At 44.7% G+C, this 25,759-nt stretch overlaps 3 protein-coding genes across 6 annotated transcripts in view; 2 read left to right on the top strand and 1 right to left on the bottom strand.

The window, feature by feature from the left end:
• The window catches only part of MAP4K5 (mitogen-activated protein kinase kinase kinase kinase 5), a 66,087-nt gene extending 54,772 nt beyond the window's left edge, over positions 1-11,315 (top strand). For all 4 annotated transcript variants that reach the window (XM_082762274.1, XM_082762275.1, XM_082762273.1 and 1 more), the window contains 10 exons: positions 198-258; positions 1,018-1,132; positions 1,252-1,310; positions 2,597-2,700; positions 3,140-3,317; positions 4,277-4,345; positions 5,035-5,127; positions 6,682-6,752; positions 7,459-7,514; positions 9,821-11,315. In XM_082762274.1, coding sequence (XP_082618400.1) covers positions 198-258; positions 1,018-1,132; positions 1,252-1,310; positions 2,597-2,700; positions 3,140-3,317; positions 4,277-4,345; positions 5,035-5,127; positions 6,682-6,752; positions 7,459-7,514; positions 9,821-9,908 — 894 coding nt within the window. In that variant the 3' untranslated portion in view covers positions 9,909-11,315. The remainder of the gene's footprint in view (positions 1-197; positions 259-1,017; positions 1,133-1,251; positions 1,311-2,596; positions 2,701-3,139; positions 3,318-4,276; positions 4,346-5,034; positions 5,128-6,681; positions 6,753-7,458; positions 7,515-9,820) is intronic.
• A 135-nt stretch (positions 11,316-11,450) lies between these two features.
• Positions 11,451-25,759, bottom strand: part of DMAC2L (distal membrane arm assembly component 2 like) — a 21,064-nt gene continuing 6,755 nt past the window's right edge. Inside the window, exon 6 of the mRNA XM_082762281.1 lies at positions 11,451-13,400. The gene's annotated coding sequence lies outside the window, so the exon portion shown is untranslated. The remainder of the gene's footprint in view (positions 13,401-25,759) is intronic.
• CDKL1 (cyclin dependent kinase like 1) overlaps positions 14,175-25,759 on the top strand; it is a 13,540-nt gene continuing 1,955 nt past the window's right edge. Inside the window, exons 1-8 of the mRNA XM_082762280.1 lie at positions 14,175-14,394; positions 17,611-17,732; positions 19,772-19,844; positions 21,336-21,426; positions 22,235-22,435; positions 24,346-24,428; positions 24,666-24,722; positions 25,439-25,594. Coding sequence (XP_082618406.1) covers positions 14,227-14,394; positions 17,611-17,732; positions 19,772-19,844; positions 21,336-21,426; positions 22,235-22,435; positions 24,346-24,428; positions 24,666-24,722; positions 25,439-25,594 — 951 coding nt within the window. The 5' untranslated portion in view covers positions 14,175-14,226. The remainder of the gene's footprint in view (positions 14,395-17,610; positions 17,733-19,771; positions 19,845-21,335; positions 21,427-22,234; positions 22,436-24,345; positions 24,429-24,665; positions 24,723-25,438; positions 25,595-25,759) is intronic.

The raw sequence follows: 25,759 nt of genomic DNA, 5'->3' as shown, positions 1-25,759 counted from the left end.
CCAAAAAATAAAAAAATAAATAAACAAACTAAGCAAGGGGTCCAAAGGAGTGAGTTAAATGGGAAAATGTAGTTGAAGCTGGGACATTCTCCAGCGTCCATCACTGCAGGAATGGTGACAGATGTGGAGCTGGCAGGGAAAGCCATGGTTAGAAATTCCTGTGTGCTTCTAGTAATGGAGATAATTTCTTTCTTCAGTTATTTCCCCGAAAATGCACCTGGCTGTATGTTATCAATAACACCTTAATGTCCTTGTCAGGTATGTATAAGCAGAAAAAATATAAACGATTAAAATTAACGTTCAGTACAATGTCTGTTCATTGCAGTGAAATAGAAAACTGTAATTATTTCGTGTGTTTGTATAGAAAGTTTTGCTTCATGAGTGTTTTAATTTGAAAAACTTTCATAGACAGGGTTTGGCAATACTGCTGCATTACCAAAATGGGGCTGTTGGACAGCATGTTCGGTATGAACCAGATTTAGAAAATAAATACACCCTAAAAAAAAGTTTTAAGTTAAAGAACAGTGAGGTGGCTGTGAAATACTACCAATCCATCAGATGGATTCTTAAAAAAAATAATAATAATAAAAAAAAATCAGCAGTTGTGGAATTTTTTGGCAGGAAACAGAGGTAGTGTGGCATGCAGACTAATTGTAGGGTTGTGCCTTTGAACGTACAGGGTTTTGTGTAGCGCCACTTTTACTGATTTATAAAGATGTCCTGATAAAATGAATTGTTGTTGTGTAATTACAGCCTTCTAAAAATGTGTGCATAAAACTAACTTTCAGAGCTTTTTTAGTGTTACTGAAATGAACTTTGAATTGAATGCCATGTTTTCTCTATATGCATTATTATTGTTGTCTTGTTTTATTTTTCTTCATAATTGGACTTGAAATATCTGACGCATGTGGTCCATTTTTCTAGAAGGTAATTTTCTATACATATATTTCTCTAAAATGTACGTTCCTCTGACGGAGGTGTGTGTGCCATATCAATTTGTGCTGTTCTCTCTTACAGGGAAAACATTCCAGCTCTACTCCCATAATTTAATAGCTTTGTTTGAACAAGCCAAGAAAACAGGATTAGCTGCTCATATTCAAACCCATAGGTTTCCTGACAAAATATTACCAAGGTACAAATCTTTCACTTATAATTATTATCAAGTGACAGTTTTCTTGAATGCTGTTGAACTGGTAGCATGAAAGTCCCTTGGCATCTCTTGCTGATGCATTTTTATACCTGTTATTCCAGGAAGTTTGCCTTAACGACAAAGATTCCTGATACAAAAGGATGCCACAAATGCTGTATAGGTGAGTAGGCGTTGAGTTTCACAGTTATTCTCTTGGTCTTTGTTGTTTGGACATGGCATGTCTTCAGCTCATTGCTTTTTAATAAAGCTAGTTCACTGTTCAGAAAACAATATGATTATGCTATTTCCTTATATTATTGCAGGGGATCTTTATGCCAGTCAATGGCAATGATAACACAAGCATTTTTGGTATCAACTCTTAACCTAGAAACGTTGCTATCTAGAACAAGATCCATTGGGAAACCCTGGAGAATGCTGGTAGCATGCAGCTGATGTGTTGCACGCTGTTTTTGATAGCTGCCAAGGGTGAATCTGAAGCTCTCGGTGAATAAGTAGATGTTTGGGATCACTGGTTTCAGGCTGCCACATGAGCCAGCTGGTTGCTGTGACATGCAGGCTGCCTGCGAGTGTCACGCTTGTAACTGAATCCCAGACTCGGTGCCATACACAAACACACTTCTGGTTTGTCAGTTTGCCTCAAGCTTTGACCTGGATCCAATTTTTAGTGAGGCTAATGTGAAAATAATATTTTCCACAAAGAAAAGGCTGGGCATGAATAAAAATGATGTCAGTATGGGGAGGACTGAAGCCATCTCTCAGTGTTCTAAGTGCCCACAAAAAAGTTAAAGCTTGTGAAGTTATAAACTTGTCTTTGGCTTCGCTGACTTTCAGGAAGGTTTGGGTTTTCTACAGAACACACGTCCTTTTGAAATCTGCCCTGTGTGAAATGGTATTTTACACTTCTGCTTAAGCAAAATACAAAGTACCTTGTAGCAAATTTGGACATCCTGTTTAGCTCATCTGAAGTGTCTACAGTAGTCATATTTACAAAGTATTCCTGAAATCAGGCTGGTCTTGGATCTAACTGAGAAAAAAATGTATTTCATTAGCTGTCAAAGCTCACAGGAAGTTCTGGGGCGTCTGGACTGCTTGGGAATCTTTTTTAATTCACAACATGACCCAGACCTTTCACTCCCCCTCATCTCTCAGCCCCAAGAAGAAGGTGTTACAACTTTTTTCTGGCCACTCAGCGTGTGGCCTCTTCACTGGAATGCAAAAAATGCTAGTGGTTATTAATTACAAGGATAATTTAATTTATCTGGAATGTAGCACAATATTAATCACTGGGGATATTTGAATGAAAATCCAGAAAACTATTATCAGTGTCAAAGTGAAACTGTTTCTTAAATTCTTTGCCAAGATATCTGCAGTTTTTATTTTCAAGTATTCATTAAGCTTCCTGGACTTAATTTTTTTAATTTTTTCCTGTTTGTTTATTTTATATAGTAAGAAATCCATACACAGGACACAAGTACCTCTGCGGTGCCTTGCAGTCTGGAATTGTTCTGCTACAGTGGTATGAGCCAATGCAGAAATTCATGTTAATAAAGGTAAATATCTCATTTTAGTTCAGAACATCTAATTTTGCATCTCTTTCTTACCTGCTCCAAGATCTCAATTGTTGTATGGTTGTTGAAGTAACCTTTCTAGAATTTGTAATGGAAAGTACATCCTAGTATAGTCCCATTTGTGGGTTTTGAGCACTTGAATTTCTGGCTTGACACATGTTGACTAAGAAAATCCGGTGACTGAATCAGTCAAGTGTTGGATCAAGCCCAGCACTAGCAATAATGGAGTAGCGTGCCTCTGTGTAACCTAATGTTGCTCACAGCTCATGATTTCTTAAAAAAAGCACTCTTGGTAGCAGTGAAGCACTGTTCTATATCTTTTACATTTTGTGCATGTCATTTTAGGCTTCTTTCTTCCTAGGTAAAAGGAAACTTTAAAAATGTTTTTTTTTTTTTAATCCCTTTTTTTTTTCTCCCTCAGCACTTTGATTTTCCTTTGCCAAGCCCTTTGAATGTCTTTGAAATGCTAGTGATACCAGAGCAGGAGTACCCGATGGTCTGCGTAGCTATCAGTAAGGGTGCTGAACCAAATCAGGTAGTTCAGTTTGAGACAATCAACTTGAACTCTGCTTCTTCATGGTTTACAGAAATTGGTGCAGGTAAGACCCTTGGTCTCTCTTGCAACTCTTTTATTGTCTGGTAACTGTTGAACATCCCTGCCTCAGAAGTCATTTGGAAACCCTTTATGCTAGGCAAAATGATGCAGCTTCTCTATGTAAAGTATATAGAAGCCAATCCCAAGTTCTTCTTGTGATGATTTGCCAACCTTACTGTAAACTATCTTAAAAGGCTTCATTTTTAGACAGATCTTTTATTAAACTTCCTTAAATAGTAACGCAGACCCTGCTGATCGAGTTCTCATTTGTGGTCGCATACTTTTTACTGGGGTCAGCCTTAATGCTCTTTCCCCTTCTTTCCTGTGTAAAGACTCACATAAATGCATTCTTGTCTGTCCTCCAGTCCTTGGGGGAGGCTTGTCATCTTCAGCTGGCTATTAATAAGTAGAATGTTTTGTTTTATCTTCAAAAGCTGGTTGATATTTTGCAGATGCTTTTCTTTGCTGCCTTTGTTGGATGCAATTTTTAACCTTTAAATACAGCTGTATTGAGAAATTCATTAATAAAAAGTATGCAAACTATTAAATTCTAGTTTAATATCAGCACAGTAATCTTTCCAGATGTGAATTTAAAGGCAAAGAACATTTTTTAGGGGCAAGGATTCCCTTGATGATTCCTTTTGTTCATTAGCATGCCCCTTCATGAAGGAAGCTGACTTTCTGTGCTGAACTGTAACATAAAATGCATTTTATGCCAATAAACAGTAATGCTTTCATATTAAATACACGCTTTGAACTAATGGGTTTGTCCTTAGGCCCTGTTCTGCTCCTATAACATTCTGGGATCACGTAGCCTTGAAAATATAAAATAATAAAAATATTGTAGCTTGCAAAATGCTTGTAGCATTCTGAAAATGCTGTACCAATTGGCGAGAGGATGGGGGGATGGCAGAAATCAGTGTTATGATGTGATATAAACTAATTCCTTTTCTTTTTCACTAGGCAATCAACAGTTAGATGCCATTCACGTAACACAGCTGGAAAGGGACACTGTCCTAGTCTGCCTGGACAGTAAGTAACAAGCGACTCTTGGGCAACTTACTATCTCTTTTGCAAAACATGCTTTGCACAGTTGTTGATTTTAACTCTACCATAAGTTAATTTTTTCCTTACTAATTTGTGGTGTAGCATTTCCTAACAGATACGATTCAAATAACTGTTCATTGTGACTCCTGCAGTTCCACTTTCCCTCTTCACTCTTGTTTCTTTCCAAAAGGAAATGTAATGCAGCGTTACTGGTGAGAATTCAAATCCATGCCAATCAGAAATTTCCAGAATTTCCTTGGAAAATGTGCCATTTGCCTGTTATGTATGGCTAGCCAGATAAAAGGCTAACTCTTGCATCTTACACAGTACCAGTAACAATGACTCGTGCGTCAGAGGGTAATACCTCCCTGGGAACTTTGCAATGACATAATCAGCCTACGTTTCCAACCTTCATGTTGCATTCACATTTCTGCACTAAGTTTGTTTTCAGGAAGGCCGTCAGTAAAGTCTAAAATCATACAAATTCTATAAAAACGTTTTGTGTGTTTATTTTGAGAGAAGGTGCTCTTGGATTAGATTTGGGCAAACACCGTAGCTGTCAGATGTGGGCATTTTTTTGCATCTGAAAGTTGAAATTAGTATTTCGTACTTAAAGCCATCAGTAATCCTTTTTGGCTGTGGGTTTTAATATTTATTTTTCTGCTTTTCTTGAGAATTTGTGAAAATTGTGAATTTACAAGGAAAATTGAAGTCAAGCAAGAAATTGGCCTCTGAGCTGAGCTTTGATTTCTGCATTGAATCAGTGGGTAAGTAAGTTGGTTCTCTGTCAGCTCTCAAGAGCTGAGTATGAGGGGAATGAGTGTTGAAGGGATTTTAATAATCTAGATTGGTCTAGTGCACCCTGTGGGGCCTGACTCTAAAAATTGCTTGCGTCAGGATATTGTGAGCAGTTTCTTTGCAGTGGCATGTGTAAGAAAATAAGCCAGTTGCCAGGTAGGGTGTATCCATTGTGTGTGTGTTTCCATCTGATGTCATTCCTGTTTCTGTAAGCAAAATCTATCATGATTTGATTTTAAAAGGTTGAATAGTACTTTTAAGAATTCAGTAGTTCAGAAACTGGACTCTTACCTGGAATCAAAATCAGTGAAGACACAGAAAGTGAACTTGTTTTTGATACCAGTTCTGTACAGCTTGCATTTCTGGGTTCCTCACACATCTTCCTTTTCAAAGATCCTTGACATAAGCATTTTGTATTTGACAGCAGGTGGTAAGCAGTGTATAATCTGTGTACAGCATCTTTATTAGATATGTCAGAACCATCCTGAAGGAAGAATTATGATACTTTTAATCAAGCCTCTGATTCTTCCCTAAATTCTGACACCTTCTAATTAACTGCACTGCTTGTATCATACAGTATCTCCTGCTGACACATGCATAACATGACTTGACCATTGCCTTTTCCTTGAACTCTGAAGGAATTCATAGACAGGCATTTATCTAGAAGTCTTGTGCTTACCAACTGACATGGAATAATGTGAGCAGTTCCTTACACTCCAAGCGGTCTCTTGGGAATTCAGGGTATTAAACAACTCCTCATTTTCTGATCGCAGGGTGGAGTGAGGAATAACAGGTGGAGATTAGTTGGCCGTTGTGAAAAACATTGCTCTTAGGATTGTGTTGAGTGCCTTTGTTCTGTGTATGTAGTACAGAGCTAATACTGAGCAGATGCAAAGCGTGACACAGGAATAGTAAAGGAAAACATGTAGGGATTAAGAGAACAAAACGTTGTATAAACTACGTTTCTGTAACACTGCTTAAAGAACACCAGGTTCTTCATCCAGTATTTTAAATAATCTAGTGACTGAATCATTCAGAGCTGGTAGTTTTCCTCTTCTTGGCCCTGAATGGCAGACTCCTCCCATTTTTCGTGCTCATGTCTATTTTGAAGTAAATGTAATCACTAAAATGGTTTGTAATTTCCAGCAACCCAGAATGTTGTGGTTGGCAGCATGCTTATGCACTTCCTGGTGTTTTTTTCCAGAATCAAACCATTAGGAAACCAAAGGTCCAGAGAGTAGATGTGAAAGGGAGAAAAGTTAAAAACAGAGATACTGATCTTGTCTTGGCAAACAGGGCATGTCTGAGTGCTGTCTGTAAAAAGTAATGTGTGCATCAGATCTAAATAGTAATTTCAATCAAGTTTTTCTAGTGATTTTAGAGTTTTGTTCTGTCAGGAGTTGAAGTCTCACCATGGACTTTATTATCCACATGCTTCCCATTATCATTGTTGGTGAGAAGCCCACGTTTCCTTGGTTCGGATAAGCCACGCTTGGGTCTGATTTTTGTTTCTTCTCTTGCAGTGTGCCTTCAAGACAGTGTGCTAGCCTTCTGGAAACACGGCATGCAGGGGAAAAGCTTCAAGTCAGATGAAGTGAGTAATCTCCCAGCCTCTCCTGGTTTAACTTTGTCCTATTCCTCATTTACTGCTTGATCCTTTGGCCCCTCTAACTGCTTCCCCAGTGATAATGCGTGTGCTTCACATTGTCATTGCAGCAGCTTGCTGGTTCTTTGATTTCCCCTTGTGTGTTGCTCTCAGTAGAGCTCACAGACATGCTTTAAGCAGCTCTGTTTCCAAGAGTGTCATTCAGAGACTCCTAGACTGGTTCTGCACAGAGGCAGCACAGATCTGGTGTATGCAGCACTTGGGTTTCCTGGATCTCATGAAAAAACCCTAGTTGGGAGTATTCCCTTAAAAAAGGAAAAACAAACAGCATCCCTTTGGAAAACAAAGAAGTATGTTTTTTTTTTCAAAAAGGACATCGCCCTTTTCAATAGCATAATGTGTAAAAATGCAGGGGAAAGCTTGTCTCGCTTTCTGTGGACCAAGACTTGATCAACATAGTCCATCCATGCCACCACCAAGTCCTCTAGACTGATAATGCTCTCCAATACAAAAATTATTTAAAGTAAGTTTTACTTGAGGAAATGTAGAACACTACTTAGTTTTTACGATTCAATTGTGTAATTTGCACTATATTTGAGTTGTTGAAGAGACTGATCTGTTTTTTGTCTTCTGGCTCAGACCAATACATTTCATTTTGCCACTGAAATGGACTCATATCTCCATTTTTCTACAGGTTACCCAAGAGATATCAGATGAAACCAGGGTTTTCCGCTTACTGGGATCAGACAGGTAATCACCTTGAAGGAATGTAAACCTATTTTCTTTCAATCAGCTCTCTAACTCCCAGCTGGAATTGGGTTCCATCCCACAGCAGATCCATCCATAGGCAGTCCTGGGGGAGGCAGTAACACTGATTCTGCCTGCGATAGCCAAAAAATTCATTAGTAATTTGCATCCAAAATTATTTCGAAGAGCTCCTGTAACTCTCCCACTAACTTTTCACTGCAGAGATAGATTTTTATGGTGAACTGACATTATCTTGGCAGCAAATTACTTCTAAAAAAGCCTTTTTGCTCTGGACCTTGAGGCCTGGAAGTTGTGGAGCAAACTACAGCACTTAGAGGTTTTAATGCAAGGTGGTCTAAATTCACCCTGTTACTCCTAACCCCTGTGGGCAGGGGGTAGCACACACTGCTCAGCCCAGGTTTGAATCCTTGGCAGAAGCTGCCCCAGTGCCGTGGGTTTGGACACACGTACTTGTGGCTTCTCAGGCAGTCAGAGCACTGAGTGTGTACGCAGACGTGAGTCATGAGGCAAGAAAGGAGTCCTGGTACCTGAGCTTCTGCTCCCTCCTTTGGCCTGCGGGGAACCTGGCTCTGACTCACTTTCTGTAAGTAAACCATAATTTTGTGTGGTTACGTTCTTGGATCCCCCGTCCAGAGAGAGAGTGAGAGAACAGGAGTAGGCTATGCAGGAGGCACCTGAAGTCTTGGCTGCGTGTGTGAGTCACCGAGGGCCCATTGTGCTTCATCACTGTGGTTGAAATTGAGGGCCCTTACCAGGGCTGACTCTGAGATCCCAAAAATATAAATACAACACAACCTCTGACAACACGTCCTCTGTCTTTTCTGTCTGGTATCCCCCTCGTGCAGGCAGGCAGTGGTGATTTCCTTCCCATCGATCCCCAGCAGAGCAGGGGGCATTTTATTACAAGAATAAGCTTTTGCTAAGGTCCACTGCTGTACAAATGACATTTTTGTAAGTTCCAGGCATGTACTGCACCCACATCAGTGAATCTTTGTTGCGTGCTGGATTTGGTACCTTTAAATGGCTCAAATTTGCCTAATTTCTCTGGGCTGGTGAACACAAGTGTAGTAAACACGTAGAGGGATGGAAAGCAGTGTCTCATCTGGTTCAGTTTGAACTTCTGTGGAAGACCTGCACATCAATAACAACTCGGTACTAAATACCAAGGTGTTTCCGAGGCTGGAGGAAAGGTTGAAGTCCTGCTATGTGCGGGTTTGCAGAGAAGCCATTTTCTTCCATTCTTCTCATTGAACTGCCAAATCCTCCCTTCTGTATTTTTGCATCACTGTATGGACAGAGCAGGAGTCTTTCTTTACGACATACATCTGAGTGAGATATGGTAACACCTTTTTGGCCTGGATCACTTAAGAACTACTGAGTTACAGAAGTGAAGAGCAGGGACAGAGGCTGTGAAGGGTGAGACTTTGTATGAAAACATCTGAGGAACGTGATACGGGAGGAGAGTGTGTGCACTGCTAACCCTGAGATAGGCTTCCTTTGAGAAATCCACCTCGGAGTTCAAATGGCACATTTGGCTTATTTGAAAAGCCAGTGGAAAACAAAAAGCAGAGAGAAACAACAAAAAAAAATGACAGAATGTAGTCGTGGGACCTGGTGTAGGGAAATGAGGGAGTCAAGCAGCTGGAAAGCAGACAGGAGGACAGGGGCTGTCAGCTGATGAGGTGACTGTCAGGGTTCAGCACAGCACAGACGTGTAGAGACGAGGAGAGCAAGGTACCCAGAGGAGCATCCAGGACTGTTACCAGCAGGATGAGGGCTGGGAGGGGTTGAGTGTTCCCTATGAACCCACTGGGTGACGAACACTTTTAGGGAGAACTGTTTAGGTTAGCGGCTGATACTCACCATAGGAGATATAAACATATTCAGGCTGTGGATGATAGGAGCGTTGTGTCTCTTCACAGCACTGTGGCTCTGAGATAGCTTCCCAATAGAAGCAGAGGACGTAGCTTATTTCAGAGTGGAGTACACCATTTTATAAGAGATTTGTAATATATTACACGTCTACAGCTGACAGGGGTAGATTCTGGTTTAAGGAGCTGCTTCTATTTCCCTGTTCATTGTGTGTTTGCTTTAGGTTTGCTACAGAAGGGATGCTACAGAAGGTAACCGGTTTAAAGAATAAAATGCACAAAACATTTAGGAGTACCTGTATCTCTCCAATCTTTAAAAACCCGTGAGCAACAAGATTGTTCTTCCTCGGTAGTTAAACTATGTGCTTCATATTTTTGCCACTAACGATTTTGGATTTTGTTTGTGTTTGATTGCAGAGTGGTAGTGCTGGAAAGCAGGCCAACAGAAAACCCGACTGCACACAGCAATCTCTACATCTTGGCTGGACATGAAAATAGTTACTAAGCAACAGTAACCTAACGCAAATACCAGTGAATTCACCACACGAGGAAAAAAGGAGCATTAGGAAACTCAGTACAAGCAGGACTGTGACTTGCCGTTTCTTTTCTTGTCACCTAAATGATGCTGTTTTAGGGTGGAAATCAGTTCATTTTTGCAGCTGGGAACAGCTGGTTCTGTCTCTTGCCACTGTGTGGTTGGTTATATCAAGTTTGCTTAATAAAAGCTGAGAGATAAATAGCCCTTTACTCATTAGTTGTAGGGAAACAGAGCCTTTAAAATAATGTTATTCAGTAAAGGTGCCATAACTGTTAAATATTTGACTTCCCTTGGATTTTCCTTATCTTCTGTAGATACAGATATAGTGCTGGCTGTTTCCTTGTTTTATACTGAGTCTTATTCTTAATAAAAAAAAAGTTTTGTGTAGGAAGTGAAAGTATCAGCAAAGCTTTTTGTTTTTAAATCTGCCATTCAGTATGGCTTTGTATAATAGACTATTTAATCCTTATTTATTAATCTGCTGCTAGAATGGTGTAATGTATCTAACTTTTAGCAAAGGAAGGTTGCAGAGCAGCTTACAGGTTTTTTTACAATTGTATAAAGATTTGATTATTCTTTTTTCTTGTAGAGATGTAGTGCATTATTGAGGGGTATGTTACAATGTTGGTTGATCTTGTAAAAATGCAGTTTTGTACAACGAAGTATTTTGTATTGATTTTTTGCCTGCAGAATTGCCATAAAAGGGATTTTCTTATTTACTAGATGTAGGGTGTGTGTACACAAAATATAATATTGATATCAGACATGTTGCTACTGGGTGGGTGTGTACAATATACATACGTGTGTGTGTGTGCATGTGCGCATGTGTATTAAGTTGACCGGCAGTGTGTATTTTTTATATATATATATATTTATATATATATATAAATGTACAAAATATATATGCTTTATTTTCATAAATTAGGGATAAGCCTCGTGACGTGAAATGGAAATTGTACCTGGTCATCATCCTTAATGAATGAAAGTATCATGTATCGAACTGCCCATGACGTATAGTTTATTTATACTATTCCAAAGGGGAGCCTGTTAGCGATGGCTGAACTTAGGAGCTTTTTTGTCCGTGCAGTCATTCAGCTGTCTTCAGTCAGACAGTTGTTTGGAAATGGTTAATTCCCCAGCTGTGTAGTATAAATAAATATGATAAGAACCCGTACTCTATATTAAAGCTTTCAATCACCTTTTCCTTTTCCCTATTTTGTCATCTGCAATTTTCTTTCTCTTTTTATTTCTCCATTAAAGAGTCACATTGGTTCCTTTTGTCTTCCTCATTAATTGAAATTCCTGAGGTACCATGAAATATAAATATAGGCTGACTACAGGATAGCATCTGGTTCTACTACCTCATATTAACCTGCTAGCTTTGATGTAAGTAAACACAGTCCATAGGCAGATACAGTAGCAGTTCATTAAAATTTGAAGGGAGGGTTTTTTAAATTAAATCCTTCAGTCTGCTGCCATTTATTCAACTCCTGTGATCTGCTACCCTGAGAAAGCTTCACAAGTCATTTTATTAAAGCATTAAAGGTAAGTGTGTTACAGCAGCTTGGCCTGTCTCAAGGCTTTACTGACAGAGCAGAACTGGGCTGGTTTGATCTTAACTCGCAGCCTGGCGAACAGAGTGCTGGGTTATCTGCTTAGGCATCAGACTACTTGATTCATAATTTAACATAGATGGAATTAATTCATCACGTGTGATGAATCAGTAATGTCTTTTTGTTACGAGGTACAGCTGGAGTTTTACGTTATGGAAAGGAAAAAAAAAAGACAAACCTGCACACAATTTAGCATTTTATCCACTTAGCATTGTCATTCAAAACTAATTCTTGTTACTGACTTGGTATTTAAATCAAGTCAAACTTTTCAGTTCTGAAACCTTATCAAGGTTTAATAAATACTAAGTGTACAGATAGAACTTGAAAATCAGCCCACAAGCAATGTACTGAAAATGTTTTAAGTGGTCAGCTGCAATTGGATCAGCAGTGTTAAAAGAGACATTTAAATTTTGTTTTAAGGAAATTAAGTTCTCTAGTACTGACCTAGTCTATAGGTAACAATGATTGGTGACTAACTCTAAAATTGTGTAACTCATAGACGACAACAACCTTGATGAAAAAGTGAAGCACCAGGTATAGATGTTGTAGAGCACATGTTTTCACATAACTTACTTTATTCACTGCAGAAGGTAATTTTGGCTTCATCTTTGAAAAGACTTAAAGATCTCTCAAAGAGTAGAGAAATGTGTGAATAAAATACGAGTATTTATGGGGGATAACTGGAGTAAATAACTACTAGGTCAGGACACTGTCATGCAAAAATAATGAACTGAAAGTATTTTTCTTTGAATGACATGAATGACTGGTGATTTGCTGAATTATAAAGAAGGAATCCAGGAAAGCCCTCCTGTAATCAAACTTCCTTTTTAGCTGTTAAAGCATTTCTAATGGTTTATTCTGAAATGCTTTATCTGGTCTGGTTTTATAGACAGTGGCATTTTTTTATATAATCTGCAAGATACTGTTTCCTAGTGTAAAACCTCACTTGTTACTCTTAGGGGAGTATGGCACAACTGATTAGCATGTTTCCTAGCTGGACTGGCCAGTCTGGGTGACTCTGACTAGTGTGATTTGTATTGTTAGGCTGTTTAAGTTAATCTGGTATCGTCTGTATCCTTGTATGTTTTTGTGACATTTCAGCCAGGGTTGAGAAAGCCTAGCGTGTGGTTTTGGAGTTTATTAAGCAAAAGCTTGCTCTTCCCCTCACGACTCTTTTGATAGATATCAAAGTATTAGTTATTTGATGCACAAGGTGCATGTACTCAACTTGAAAGCCTTAAAACAGGCTCCTAGTGCTCTTTGAAGTACAGACAGTATTTGAAAAGCAGCACGTAATTAGTCTCTTGATTTCCTGATCAAATTCATTGTAACTGAGAAATAAAACTGTACTTGTGATGACATCTCTTCAAAAGATGAGAGGTACAATGCATCAGTGAGCCACTATGTCTCTGAGTAAAAAAAGTGAAGACTGGGAGACTCTGAAATGTACTTTTTACCTTGTTTATGCATTAGATTGTAACTGAGACTCTAACTGCACTCGTTCCAGTTTGTGCAACTAGGCTTTGTTCTACTTCAATTTCTGTTGCAGTTCATTTCAGTCTATGCCAAATAAACTATGCTTTATTTGATACCGAGGTGTGGTGTGGCCTGTATGGGGTGTCTGGGAATGACGTTTGGGGCTGACCTCTCATCTGAGGAGCTTCCACAGTGGCGTAGTCCTTGGCCTCTCTCTGAGGGAGTTCTGCAGGTCTCTCTTGGGGACAACTCTATCAGATGATTTCCTCAGAAAAGCAGCTTGAAGTTTAGTTGGCTCACAGCATTTGTCTGGTGCTTTGATTGCAAGTCTTGATAGAGCCAGGAGCATCTCAGTGACTTGGCAGTACTGCTGAGAGGAGACACATTTGTCATAAAAATGAAAGGGTATGCAAAGAACCAGAAAGAGACCGTGTGTGGCAACACAGGGAGAGTTATTGTTGATAAATGTGGCTTACGAGAAACATAAATGGTGCCCCTTTTGTTCTGGGTAGAGTTCAGAAAAGACCTTGGGAAAGGACTGGTGGTGGGACAGGAGGTAACCTTATCCCAGAACGCTGCATGGAGCAGAGGATCTACACATACCTGAATTTCTACAAATCAACTGGAAGAAGATTGCCACCTCGTTAGGGCATCAGGAACTGGGTAAGTGGTCACGGACCTAAATGGATGCCCAAGAAAAGGTGATATAAAGGTAAGAGATGGGAACGCTGCAAGGGACAAGCTCCTGGTGGAAGCTCAGCAGGGGGCAAGCACTTGAGGTGCTCGAGCTGTGTGGGGGAGACGGTGCAACATCTGGGCTCCACGCCAAATCCAGCTGTATTTGGGCACCCAAAATCCTCTCCAATAAATATATACATATATATATATATATATTAAAAATATATATAAAAAGAATCAGAGGCCGCCAGCGCCGCGTAGCCCCCCCACAGCAGAGCAGGGCGGGAGAGCCTCGGCAGGGGGCAGAGCAAGCGGCGGCGGCTCCCGGCTGGCCCCGTGTCCCTAGGGGCGGCTCCTCCACATCTTCTTTCCCCTCCTCCTCCTCATCTTCCTCCTCCTTTTTCTCCTCCTCCTCCTCCTCCTCCTCCTCCTCCCTCCCCTCAGCGCCTGGCAGGAGCCGCCTCACGGCGGGAGCCCCGCGCTGAGGCGAGGCGGCGGCGTGAGGCGGGCTCGGCGCCATGGAGCGCTACGAGAAGCTGGGCAAGGTCGGGGAGGGCTCCTACGGCGTCGTCTTCAAGTGCCGCAACAAGGACACGGGGCAGGTGGTGGCCATCAAGAAGTTCCTGGAGTCCGAGGAGGACCCGGTGATCAGGAAGATCGCCCTGCGGGAGGTCCGCATGCTGAAGGTAGCAGCACCTCGCCTCTGCTCAGCCCGTCCCGGGTTTGCGTTCAGCCTCTCTGCTTCCTTCCCTGAGGAAATAAAAGCTCAGGAATGTTTGCAGTGGGTCAGATCCCGGGTTCACGTAGCCCACCCTGCTGGCAGTGGGCCAGGAGAGTGCAGAAATGAGGAGAAAGCCAGGAGAAAGGAGAGGACGGGGTAAGATTTCCTTGCACAGCCCCAGCTGCTGGCAAAGGCACTAAGGCCAGAGGCTTAGCAGGCGCTCACGGGCATCTTCTGCTGAGAGTTTGATCTCTTTCTACACTCATGTATTCATCTGGTCTCCATAGCATCCTGAGGCAGCGAGTGCCACAGTCGTCAATGTGCTGTGTGGAAAAGTATTTCCCTTGATTTGTTCCAGACTTGGTGCTGGGTGGCAGCGCCCCGGTTGTGGAGGAGATGTGGGGGGTTCCCTTTTTGCTCCAGGGCACTTGTGGTTTTATACACCTCCGGCATCGCCCCATCTTCAGTGAGCTCCCTTCCCTGCAGAAGAGCAATGTAAATGTTTTTTGACGTTGAACTGATGAAAGAACAATAATAACAATGTGTTGGGTTATTTTACATTTTAAAATAACATAGAACGCTTTCAGTAGGATGCTTTTTTACAAGGAACGCGCAATTCAGCCTGGATACAACGCGTTCTTGTAGACTGTCAGGGATTTAGGATTTTGAAGTTAACTAAACCCCACAGAAAGCTGCAGAGAAAGATGTTGTATTTTAAGACTTCTTTCCCAAAACTGATAGTTCCTTGGTCGCTGATTTCTGCCTGAGGCTGTTCCCAGCCCTCGCTGCCCATTGGTGTCGCAGCGGTCGATCACTCCTTGCTGTCCATGTTCCCTTCCATGGAGCTGCCCTGGTTTGCTTTTTGGGAACCAGGTGACTTTCAGGCTTACAGTAAGTGCAGGATTTCAGCTGGTTGCTGTATTTCTTGTATTTCTCCTCTCCAAATCTCTTTTGTGCTCTCAGCTTGTCTTTTATTGAGCACTTATATATAAATGAATGATGTAAGTGTTATTGTCAAAGGAATATGAAGGCCTGATTCCCTACCTGCTACAGAAAGAGGTAAAGTAAGCCTGAATGTGAGGCTCCAAGAGTCATCATCTAGGGAAAAAAATATTAATTTTTCAGTTAGGTTATGTGAAGAAGCAGCCTGTTTTCTCCTTTCTGAAGCAAAGGGATGAGAGGTAGCTGGGTTGTTTTAGTAAGCGATGCTGGAGATGCATTCAAATTCAAATGATCTAAGAGATCTGAAGAGGAAAATAATCACAAAGACCCTCGTGCAGATGGGCAATGCATCACCCTGCAGGGTACAGAGCAGCACAACTGCGGCTGGCCGTGGCAGGACCTGTGTCGGGGCAGTGTTGATTTTAACAAGTGCAGACCTGCAGAGAGAAAAGTCTTTTCAGCTTTTTGCCTGTAAATAGCAACAGTTTGTTTGCTTGTTTGTTGAGGTGGTTCCTTGCTCAGGCAACAACTCGGTGTTTGTCAAAGATGCAGTGAGGTTGGGTTTCATCAGAGGAAGAATGTAGGGCTGATAAATCACCGTAGGGCTGATAAATCACTGTAGGGCTGATAAATCACTGTTCTGCACAACAAACGCCTTGTAGATTCAATGGCTTTGTGGCCGGGAGCCGCAGGAGGCGAGGTGGGAGAGCAGGGCTGGAAGCAGAGAGCCAAAGACGGGTTCCTGCCTGCTCCCCGTGCCCTAGGAGCGGCTGAAACGCCTGCTGTCTTCACACAGGAGCAGCTGTAACCATGGGGAGAAGCCCGCAGGTTTGCAGTTCCTTTGTGTGGAGAGCTGCCGGCCTGAATGCCTGCACAGCCCTGACCTGAGGCTGGCTGTGAGCAGGGCGTGGGGTGGTGCCAGGGGCACCCTTTGCAGGTCCCGTGCCCACCAGAGCTCGTTCCCAAAGCTGTGTCCCCCCTGAGCAGCCCCAGCCCAGCCAGACCTCGTGCTTCGAGCTCAAGCTGTCTCCCTCCAGAAATCCAGCTCCACGCTCTCGTGAGGACAGCCAGGACACAGAGATGGTGCCTCGACACAGCCAGCTCCTGTGACAGTCGCTCCTGAAGGCGATACCACCAACCTGTTAATGGCAGAGGTTTCCAGAGGTCTCCTGTTACCGTTGGTTTCCTTTCTTCTTGCGTTACAGTCAGCTGGCAGCTCTTCTGGCCTCGCCGGTCCCTGAGAGGGGACACCTACCAGAAAGGAGCAAGGAAGTGAAAAGGAAGGAAATCTTGGTTGTTATCTGGGTTTAATCCATGCTGGCACATGGTTTACATGGTGTGGGCAGGAGCCCTGGCCCCTCACAGAGACTGAAGGAATGGGATGTGTGGGTGGTAGGAGATGCTCTTTACAAAAATCAGCTCCTTGCAGCCAGCTGCAGGACTGAACAGCCACGTTCCATACACACATGGGGGGCTTGCTTGAGGGCTCAGAGTAGTTTGGGTTCAGTAGTTTGGGTCCAGAGGCAGTGAGCTCCCTGGAAGGTCTTTTTGTAAGGAGCTTTTACAATGATGTGTTTGAATAAAATGCATTCCGTGATCCTTCACCTTGGGGCTTCTGTGTCCTAAAGCCTCGGTGCACGTCCCTGCAAGCAGTGTGGACGGGGCCGTGCATCATCTGAAAAGAAACACCAACATCCCTCAGCTGCCTCCCTGCTTTCTTCTCTGAATGCTTTGTCTTCACCCCGTGGTTGAAGCCCCCTCCTAGTCCTGCCCCAAAATACGAATAAAAGAATAGAAAATGAGGAGGTGCAGTAAATTTCCAGCCTCACCTCTTGGAAGGTGCATCTAAAACCCTGCCGTGCTCAGGTGTTTGTATGGTAAGGATCTGTCTGAGCTCCCAGGGAGGGGAAGCCCTGGTATGAGCACGGGAAGTGAACCGAGAGGAAAAAGCAGCAATAAAAATCCTGATTAATCCATCCAGATGCTGACAATAAAGTGGAGAAGCTGCGGCCAGATGCTTGCTTTATGCTCATCAGAGGAGCTCGTGGTGTCCCTAAACGTGCGTTTGCCTTAGGGGGCTCCTCCCGTGTGCCATTTCCCCGCGTTGTGCTGTGCTTCTGCAAAAGGTTTCAGCTCGAGGAATTGAGATCCTGGGGGGTGAAGGCACCACATCCCTCACTTTTCCCCAAACATCCCCCCTGCCATGCAGTAGCTAACGAGTCCTTCCACTGTGTTACAGCAACTGAAACACCCCAACCTGGTGAACCTGCTGGAAGTCTTCAGGAGGAAGAGGAAGCTGCATCTGGTCTTCGAATACTGCGACCACACGGTGCTCCACGAGCTGGACAAGCACCCCTGGGGGTGAGTGACCTGTCCCGCACTGACAGCTTCCAGCAGAGGAGGCAGGGGGTGTCCACGGGAGCCCGTTGCTGCTGCACAGTTTCCAGAGGGATTTCGTTAAGAACAGGAGAGGTTTCTCAGCACGGCGCCCAGGACTCGGGCTGTTATTGTGGCTCAGCAGCAACATCCAAAAGAATTGCTCCTGCCCTGCTCACCCAGGTGACCGGAGCGCCGAGCCCGAGCATTTGGGTGCTCGTTGGCTGGCTCGGCAGCAGCAGCCCCCAGTGCTGAGAGATCTCGTGTCCTGCTGCAGAGTTACCTGGAGCTGTGCCTGCTCCTCTCTGCACAGCCTCAGAGAGCTCAGGAAGGTCAGAGAGCCTCCTCTTTGCACAGGAACTTGCACAAAGTGTGAGCTACGTGAGCAGAAGGCACATTCTCCAGGACAGGGTTTATTCTTTTGACACGTTATGAAGGACACTCCCGCGAGATAGCTCACCCCTAATTATTCACCGTGAGCTGGTGCCATGGAAATGCTAAGCACAAGTTCATAAATCATTTCACAGGCCTGAAGCTAAACAAATTGCCTGCAGGAGGCTAATTTGGGGCTGAGTAAACAAGAGCCTGGTATTCTCTGTGTGAGACGGAGCTGTAGGAGAACGGAGCACGCTCGCAGCACGTGGCGCTGGGAGCTGCTCAGCAGCAGCCACCACAGTTTGAGCCTGTTCACCTGGAACCCAAAGAAAGGACCCAAAACCCTCCTGGAAGAAAACACTTCACATTTCCTTTGCATTCATCACAACAACTGCAGTGGGAACGTGTAACACCTGGCTGCGTGCTTTGCTTTTGATCTTCTGCAGATGGCCAAGGCTGTTGTGGTCGGGATTAAGATGGGTGGGCACATGTCTCTTTGCACGATGTTTCCAGGTAATTTGGCCAAATCGTCCCTTTCTCAGGCTGTCAGTGCAGAACTCATCACTCTAGGGTGTTGCTGCAGGGAACCTCAAGCTTTTCAACAGCAGTGTCAGCACAAGACCTTCAGCACTGACGGCAGAGGGGATCTTAAAGCAACTCTCTTGCAACTTCTTTGTAATTTATTATTTATGATAAATCAAAATTTTTACAGCATTAGATATATGGAATAAAATTGGATTTGAGCTTGAAACTGCCATGACTGTCACTCTGCCTTTCCTGGGGTTGTTGAAGACCACTACAGGCAGACAGAGAAGAGGAGAGGAGGCTGAATTTTGAATTTTTAACAAATGTTTTTTTCTCAGAAGCGATTGCCAGCCACTGGAGGAAAGGAGCAGAGACACAAACCACAGTAGGGCTTTATACTCCTGTAGGAACATCCTTCCTGTCCCATTTGGGCACCTCTCCACTCTGCACAATGACACGACAACATAGCAGCTCAGAGCATGCATCTCCACTGTGGCTACCTCACTGCCTCCAACTCTGAGCAGCTGCAGAGGCAGAAATGCCCCCTGGCATTTCAGGAGCACTGCGAGGAAGTGTGGGTGCCAAGCACAGCCACGAGACAGGACTGGACACGGACCTGCAGGCTCTGACACGCCGTTACCAGGCTTATGCTGCTGGGACTGAGTGGTACGAGATGCTCTGCAATGCTCCTGGTCACCGTAAATCCTCGTGTCTTACTGCACTGGCCTTGATTTTCTCTCTGGTGCTCCTGCAATGCTGGGAGGGCAGCCTGAGAGGAGAGCTTTACCTTCTGCAGGGCTCTCTGAGGAGGTGCAGGCAGGGCTCAGCTGCAGCTCTGAAGCAGGGGAAGAGGCACAAACAGCATTTACCATCAGCAGCCCAGCCTGACAGCTTCCCTGCAGTGGGAGAGCAACGAGCTGAGGATTTTTGTGTGTTTCTTGTAACGTTTATAGCAAAAAAATGCAGCTAGTGTTTGTCCTCTGCATTTTCTGACTTGGTCCCTGACTGCTTTGCTCAGACTCCTCTATGATTGTTTAGCACTCAAAGGCCTCCTCTTCCTTTTTCCTGTAATAGTGAAGTTATTTTTGTGACCAAAGTAAAAAAAATGTGCTTTTTTACAACAGGGTGCCAGAGCATCTAGTCAAGAGTATAACCTGGCAGACTCTCCAAGCTCTGAACTTTTGCCATAAACACAACGTAAGTCCCCTGACCAGCACTACCAAGTGCAGTAGCGTGGCTCTGGATGAGAGATTCTGGTGTCATTTTCCTGATTATGGGGTTTTCATGGGAAGAAGTTAGAGGTGCCATTTCCCATTTTCAACAGAAAACACATATCTGAACTATTAGTGTGTGCCCACAACAGCTGCATTTAGTCACGCAGGTCCCTTGGGTTTGCTGTCGAGAAATGATTTGCACTAATGACCTTAAAGCAGCTTCCAGGCTGAGCAAGAATATATCCTTATATGTTCCCTGGGTCATGTTTCCTGTTATAACACATGTAATATTACAGCTGATGTTCAGAAAACTGGCTTAATGTCTCACCAGCTCAGACCTGAGCAAACTGCTGCTGGTTTCCCAGCAAGTCCCTCTGCTGATAGTCACAGGAACTGAATCCTGTCGCCAGTTAAGAGGTTTCAGAAGTTAGATGCAGTAAAACAGCCGTACAGCCCCTCCCCTGCTTTCTGGAGGGAGATGAGAGCTCTGTGCAGGGCAAGCATTTTGCAGAATGCTGTGGGGATGCTTTAAGAGGCAGGGAAGGAAAGGAGCCTTTAGGAGAAGTCCATTAGGCAAACTTAGCTGGAGTTGTTTTTGGTTTTGTTTATCTGCCAGTGCTTGAGGTTTAGGAGGCTGGCAGGAGATTGCTCTGGAATGGGTGTTTTGTCTTTGCTCGAAGAATTATGTCCGGCTGAGACGCAGGAACTTGGTCATGGGTCTGTCCTGCTTCCAGGATTTGTTGTTTTGCTGCTTCTTTCTGTTCCCTCTCTCAGTCTGAAAGATTTAATGGAGTTTTAAAGCCAAGGAAACAATTAGATGCAGTCTGGCCTGCTGTACATCACAGGTAATGAGTTTTTATGCAGTTGCCCTTTTCTGGCACTGGTTTAACAAGGAGCATTTCAGTCCTTGGGAGCAGACACAGTAATTTACCACCAGCTCAGCTAGGAGAAGCCCAAGGTGTTTGCTTTGCCAGCAAAATCCTTTGCTTGTCCACTAGATCATCATCAGGAAATCAGTCCCTGGACTTGATTGAGGAACTGATCCCACGGAGCCCCACACACAACAGCCCCTCTCATCGGGATCTCTCCTAATTGAGCCCCTCATTAGGAGTGTGTGATACAAACCTGCATAAGGTTTCTGGTTTCTAGAGAGCTGGTTTCAGGTTAAGGTACACGACAACCCGAGCTCAGCCAGTACTGCCCGAGAGATAAGGATCTGTGCAGGTGAGGCTGGGTGCACGATGTCTCATCCCAGGCGAGGTAATTGCCGTGCCCAGCAGGACGTGACTTTAGCTGCTCCTAAGAAATCCTTTCGTCTTCTCTCCCAGCAGAAATGATTGCGTGGTTAACATTCACGGCACAATTTGCGCGGGGTGTGTGGCTGAATGAAGAGGTTGTTTATCCGAGGGCCAGGTGAAATACTTGCTTCTAACCTTGGGTGTGTTTTTTTTGTCTGTTTGCTGTTTGTTTCCAGTGCATCCACCGCGATGTAAAGCCAGAAAACATCCTGATAACGAAACACTCGGTCATCAAGCTCTGTGACTTCGGATTTGCTCGCATACTGAGTGAGTGCTGGCCAGCTGCTCACACGGACCCGTTACATGTGAGGCTCAAATGGAGTGCAGCTTCAGGCTTTAAACCCTAGTCAAGACTCAATTGTCTTTGATGGGCCTGGAAATCATCCCATATAACGTATAAGGGTTGGTATAAGGGCTGGCACAAGGGCTGGCACGTTTTCACAGGTAAAGAGGCTTTGGAGAAAGAGGCTTTGGGTACAGATCCCCAAGCCAGTTTACGTGCAGCAAGCTCAGACAGCCAAACGCCTCTGTAAATAAACTGCATCAGAGCTCCCCGCCGGTGCAGCTGCACTGCTGTGGTGCAGGAGCTGCTGGATTGCAGCCAGCTCGGGCACCTCTGCGCTGCCTGCGTTGCTTGTGCAATGCTGGAGACCCAGCTGGAGCTCCCTGGCAGGAGGGCCGCCTTTGGCAGAAGGCACTGTCTCTGCAAACAATGTCTTCACATTTTCCGTCATAATAACCCCCTTCGTTTTTATTTTATTTATTTTTTTTTAGCTCTTGTTCAGACAAATCATGTGGGCTTTGAGAAGTGACCACTGGCTGGCACCGGGTCCTGCTGCAAAGCTCCGCATATTTTCAGTGCGAGAAAAATCTGGTCTTGATTTTCCCCAAACCCTAAATGTTTCCACGTTGGGTTCTGCGAGCGGCCGGTGACTCATCCTGTTCCTGTAGCTCTTCCCTGTCCAGGAGGTGCTCTCGTTGCTGCCCCAACATCCGTCAAAACCTCTGGCGGCGTGCCTGCCTCGCTCTGATCCCGCTCTGCTTTTTGTTTCTCTCCTCCCGGATCCCTCCCCAGCTGGGCCCAGCGATTACTACACGGACTACGTGGCCACCCGGTGGTACCGCTCCCCGGAGCTGCTGGTGGGCGACACGCAGTACGGGCCCCCCGTCGACGTCTGGGCCATCGGCTGCGTCTTCGCGGAGCTGCTGGCCGGGGTCCCCCTGTGGCCTGGCAAGTCCGACGTGGACCAGCTGTACCTCATCCGAAAAACCCTGGGTAAGCATCCCTCAGGGCTCCCGACACCTCTGGCAGGCTGCAGCTGCCCAAGAAGTGGGTTCCTCTGTGCTGGGAATCAGCCAGCGGGAGGTGAATTCACCCAGGGGCTCTCTGCCTTTAGTGGGTGCCTGGTGGTGGCTGTGTGCTTGGAAAAGAGCGTGCACACTTTGTTTCTCTGTCCCACCTGCTTGTCTTTGCTCTCCCAGGAATTCTAGGAGCCACTCTGGCTTTGAAACAGGTTGAACAGAAGAGCTGTTACCCATTTAACACTTGAACTGATCCAGTCTTGTTGCTTCCTTTTAATATTAGTGTGTAACATCTTGTTTATGGGGTGGGAAGGAACAAACCCCCCCTGTTTAGATGAAATTCTTGGAACGAACACAGAACTGTAATTTTTTACTGAGCAATTTACAAAACTGTAAAGGTGACGAGTGGCTATAAACAGATGAGCTCCCTAGCCAGAAACCCAGTTTGATTGCTTCATCCTCCAGAATACACTCGAGCCACTGTTAGCTGAGCTATAGTTGGTTTATTTTTAATGACAGGGTCTCAGCCAGAAATCCTCTTTTGATCCAAGTGGTCGATGGAGGTAGAATCAACAGCGAAAAGCTCCTTGGCCAAAGCTGTGTAATTACGGTGCTTTGGCTGTTGCACTGGTTCTTTTTTTAAATTCATTTTAAACATTTTGCTTGCTCCGAGCTGCGACAAACGTCAAAAAACAACGATGAGGCTGCACTGGGGAAACAGCTACAGCGTGTCTGCAGCGACGCTGCATTTCTGCCCTTTTCCACACAACATCCTCAGGACTGCACAAAAAGGGTTTCGATGGGAGTTAAATTTTAACGAAGCAGGAACAATTGTGGTCGGTCCCCTTGCAGCAGTCAAAAGGCAGGCCTGTTTTTGCGCGCAGGCTGCCTCGAGGGGATCCTTTCCCTTCGGAAAGGCTGAAGCAGAGCTTTGGTATGGCAGTGGGCTGGCAGGGCCCCGCTCAGCCTCCCTGCGGACACAGCCCAGCCAACAACGTGTGCCCACGTCCAAAGCAAACAGCGACTCCTGCCAGTCGCTCATCCCCGCCCGGGCAGCTCCGTCGCGTCCCGTGTGAGCAGGGCAGCGAGCTGCTGATCTGCTCTTGCCTAACACTTTGGGAAGCATTCCTGGCTGAAGCACAGCTCTGTGGCGAGGCTGGAGTTTCAGATCCCGGTAGGTGTTTGCACAGCACCCTCTAGCTATGATGCCTGAGCACATCCCCGCATGCTGTCACTCATCTCCAGTTCAGCTGGCACACGGTGGAGGTACTGGGTGCTGGCACGGAGCAGGTGTGGTTACAAACCTTAGTATTTCTTCCATCTCCTCCCAGTGCATTCTTCATTCTCCTATTGAGGGGTCTTTCTGCCAGTGGAAATCCAAATTTGCAGTTTCCCAAATAATGAAGTGATAAGATCCAGGCATTTGGCGTGAGGAGATGCACAGAAATGTGTGTTTTTACAGCCCCCAGCTGCAGTGACCACAATTCACACTGACCACTGCTGCACAGCACAGAACCTCGGAGCCTGGAGGGGAAGAGGCACAGCAGCTGGGTGCTCCTGCTCCAAAAACTGCTCCCAGCAGCTGCATTTCTTGGCGTTATTTCCAGCATGAGGCCCCAGGCAGTTGTGACTGCAGGCAGCTAGAGATGTGTGGCCCTGCCTGTCATGCAGCACAGACAGGTGGCTGTGCAGTCACTGGTGTGCTGGATGGATGGATATTTTCACAAAAGAATACTTTGTCAGCTCACTTGATGGTAATTCCACTTCTTTAATTGTTCTCTTGGGTGCTGTCAGCCTTGTTCGAGGATAAGCTCGTTCAACGCAGGTGCTGTAAAAACAGCAAATCAATTTAACTTTTCTTTTTTTTCTTTTTCTTGCTCAAAGGGGATCTTATTCCCAGGCACCAGCAAGTGTTCAGCACCAACCAGTTCTTCAGCGGGGTGAGAATTCCGGACCCAGAGAGCATGGTAAGAGCTCCCTTCGGAGGCATTCCCCTTGCACCTAGCACTGCCCAGCAATCCATCTGTTAGGGAGACACAGTGCTTGGACAGAGAAACGTCCCTGCCTCTTTTTCCCTAGAGTACAGGTTACCTGCATTGGATCTAGAGCTGGAAAAGCTTTACTTTTCAGCTTGACCAAAGCTGTACGCTGGTGAAAGAAAAACTTGCTAACATGAGTACACTCACTCTTTTTTTTTCCTCCAGGAGCCACTGGAAATGAAATTCCCCAGTATTTCACACCCTGCTTTAGCTCTCATGAAGGTAAGCAAACTACCACAGAATGGCTGAGGTTGGTGGGGACCTCTGCAGGTCACTGGTCCAAGCCCTGCCTCAAGCAGGGCCACCCAGAGATGGGTGCCCAGGACTAGGGGAAGAGCTCTGCACGGAGACTTAGCAAATGCAATCTTATTCAGGTGGCAAATTGAGATTTGTAATCAGACATTCATAGGAAAATAGAGCTCAAAGGGACTTGGGGAAGACTTTTAATCCATTTCTCTTTTATCCACTCATCTTTAGCATGAAAATGGAAAACACTGCACTGTTAAGATGCACTGAATGGAAACTGAGGATGAATGAATGCATTAAAACTAAGGTGCAGCTTTCAATAGTGCTATGCTAAACACTGGAACGACACAGCTAGTGATGCAGTGGATTCCCATTTAAGAAAGCTGTTCTAGTTCAAATGAAAGTTATAGGCTTAACTGTTTTTTGAGACGTGATGGTTTGCTACACCACGCAATTGTAGCTGTTCCTGTAGCCTCAGTTTCCGTCAATGCCTTGTGTCAGAAGAGGCAATTGTTCAACATTAGCTGCTTTGCAAGCTTTGTGCTGACTCTGAAAAGCCAGACTCTTAGAATTAATTTAAAAAATTAAGGCGTATATCTGTGGGAATAGTTGTTGGTTGTTGTGAGTAGGTGGAATTGTGCAGACGGTTTTACCAAGTGTTCTGTGTGATTCTTTATTTGTTCTTTTCTAAGGGCTGCCTTCATATGGACCCTGCAGAGAGGCAGACATGTGAGCAGCTGCTGCAGCATCCCTATTTTGACAGCATTAGGGAGGCAGGAGATCCGGGGAAAGAACATGAAAAAACAGCTCGGAAAACAGCCAAGCTGACACGGAAGCATGTGCCGGGGGTAACGTTTTCATAATAGTATTTAATGTTCATTGTCTAACGAGGGAACTCGTTTTCTTTGCTTGGTTCCCAAGAGTTGCTCATCCTGGCACTTAAGGGAGAGGCAGAGGTCCCACACTGGACCAATCTAATTTTAGCCCAAGGAGAAAATGAATCTCCTGGCTAA

The sequence above is a fragment of the Aythya marila genome (genome assembly GCF_965140915.1).
Source record: "Aythya marila genome assembly, chromosome: 5".
NCBI lineage: Eukaryota > Metazoa > Chordata > Aves > Anseriformes > Anatidae > Aythya > Aythya marila.
The sequence above is the reverse complement of the archived record's forward strand: the minus strand, read 5'-3'. Positions and strand labels throughout refer to the sequence as shown.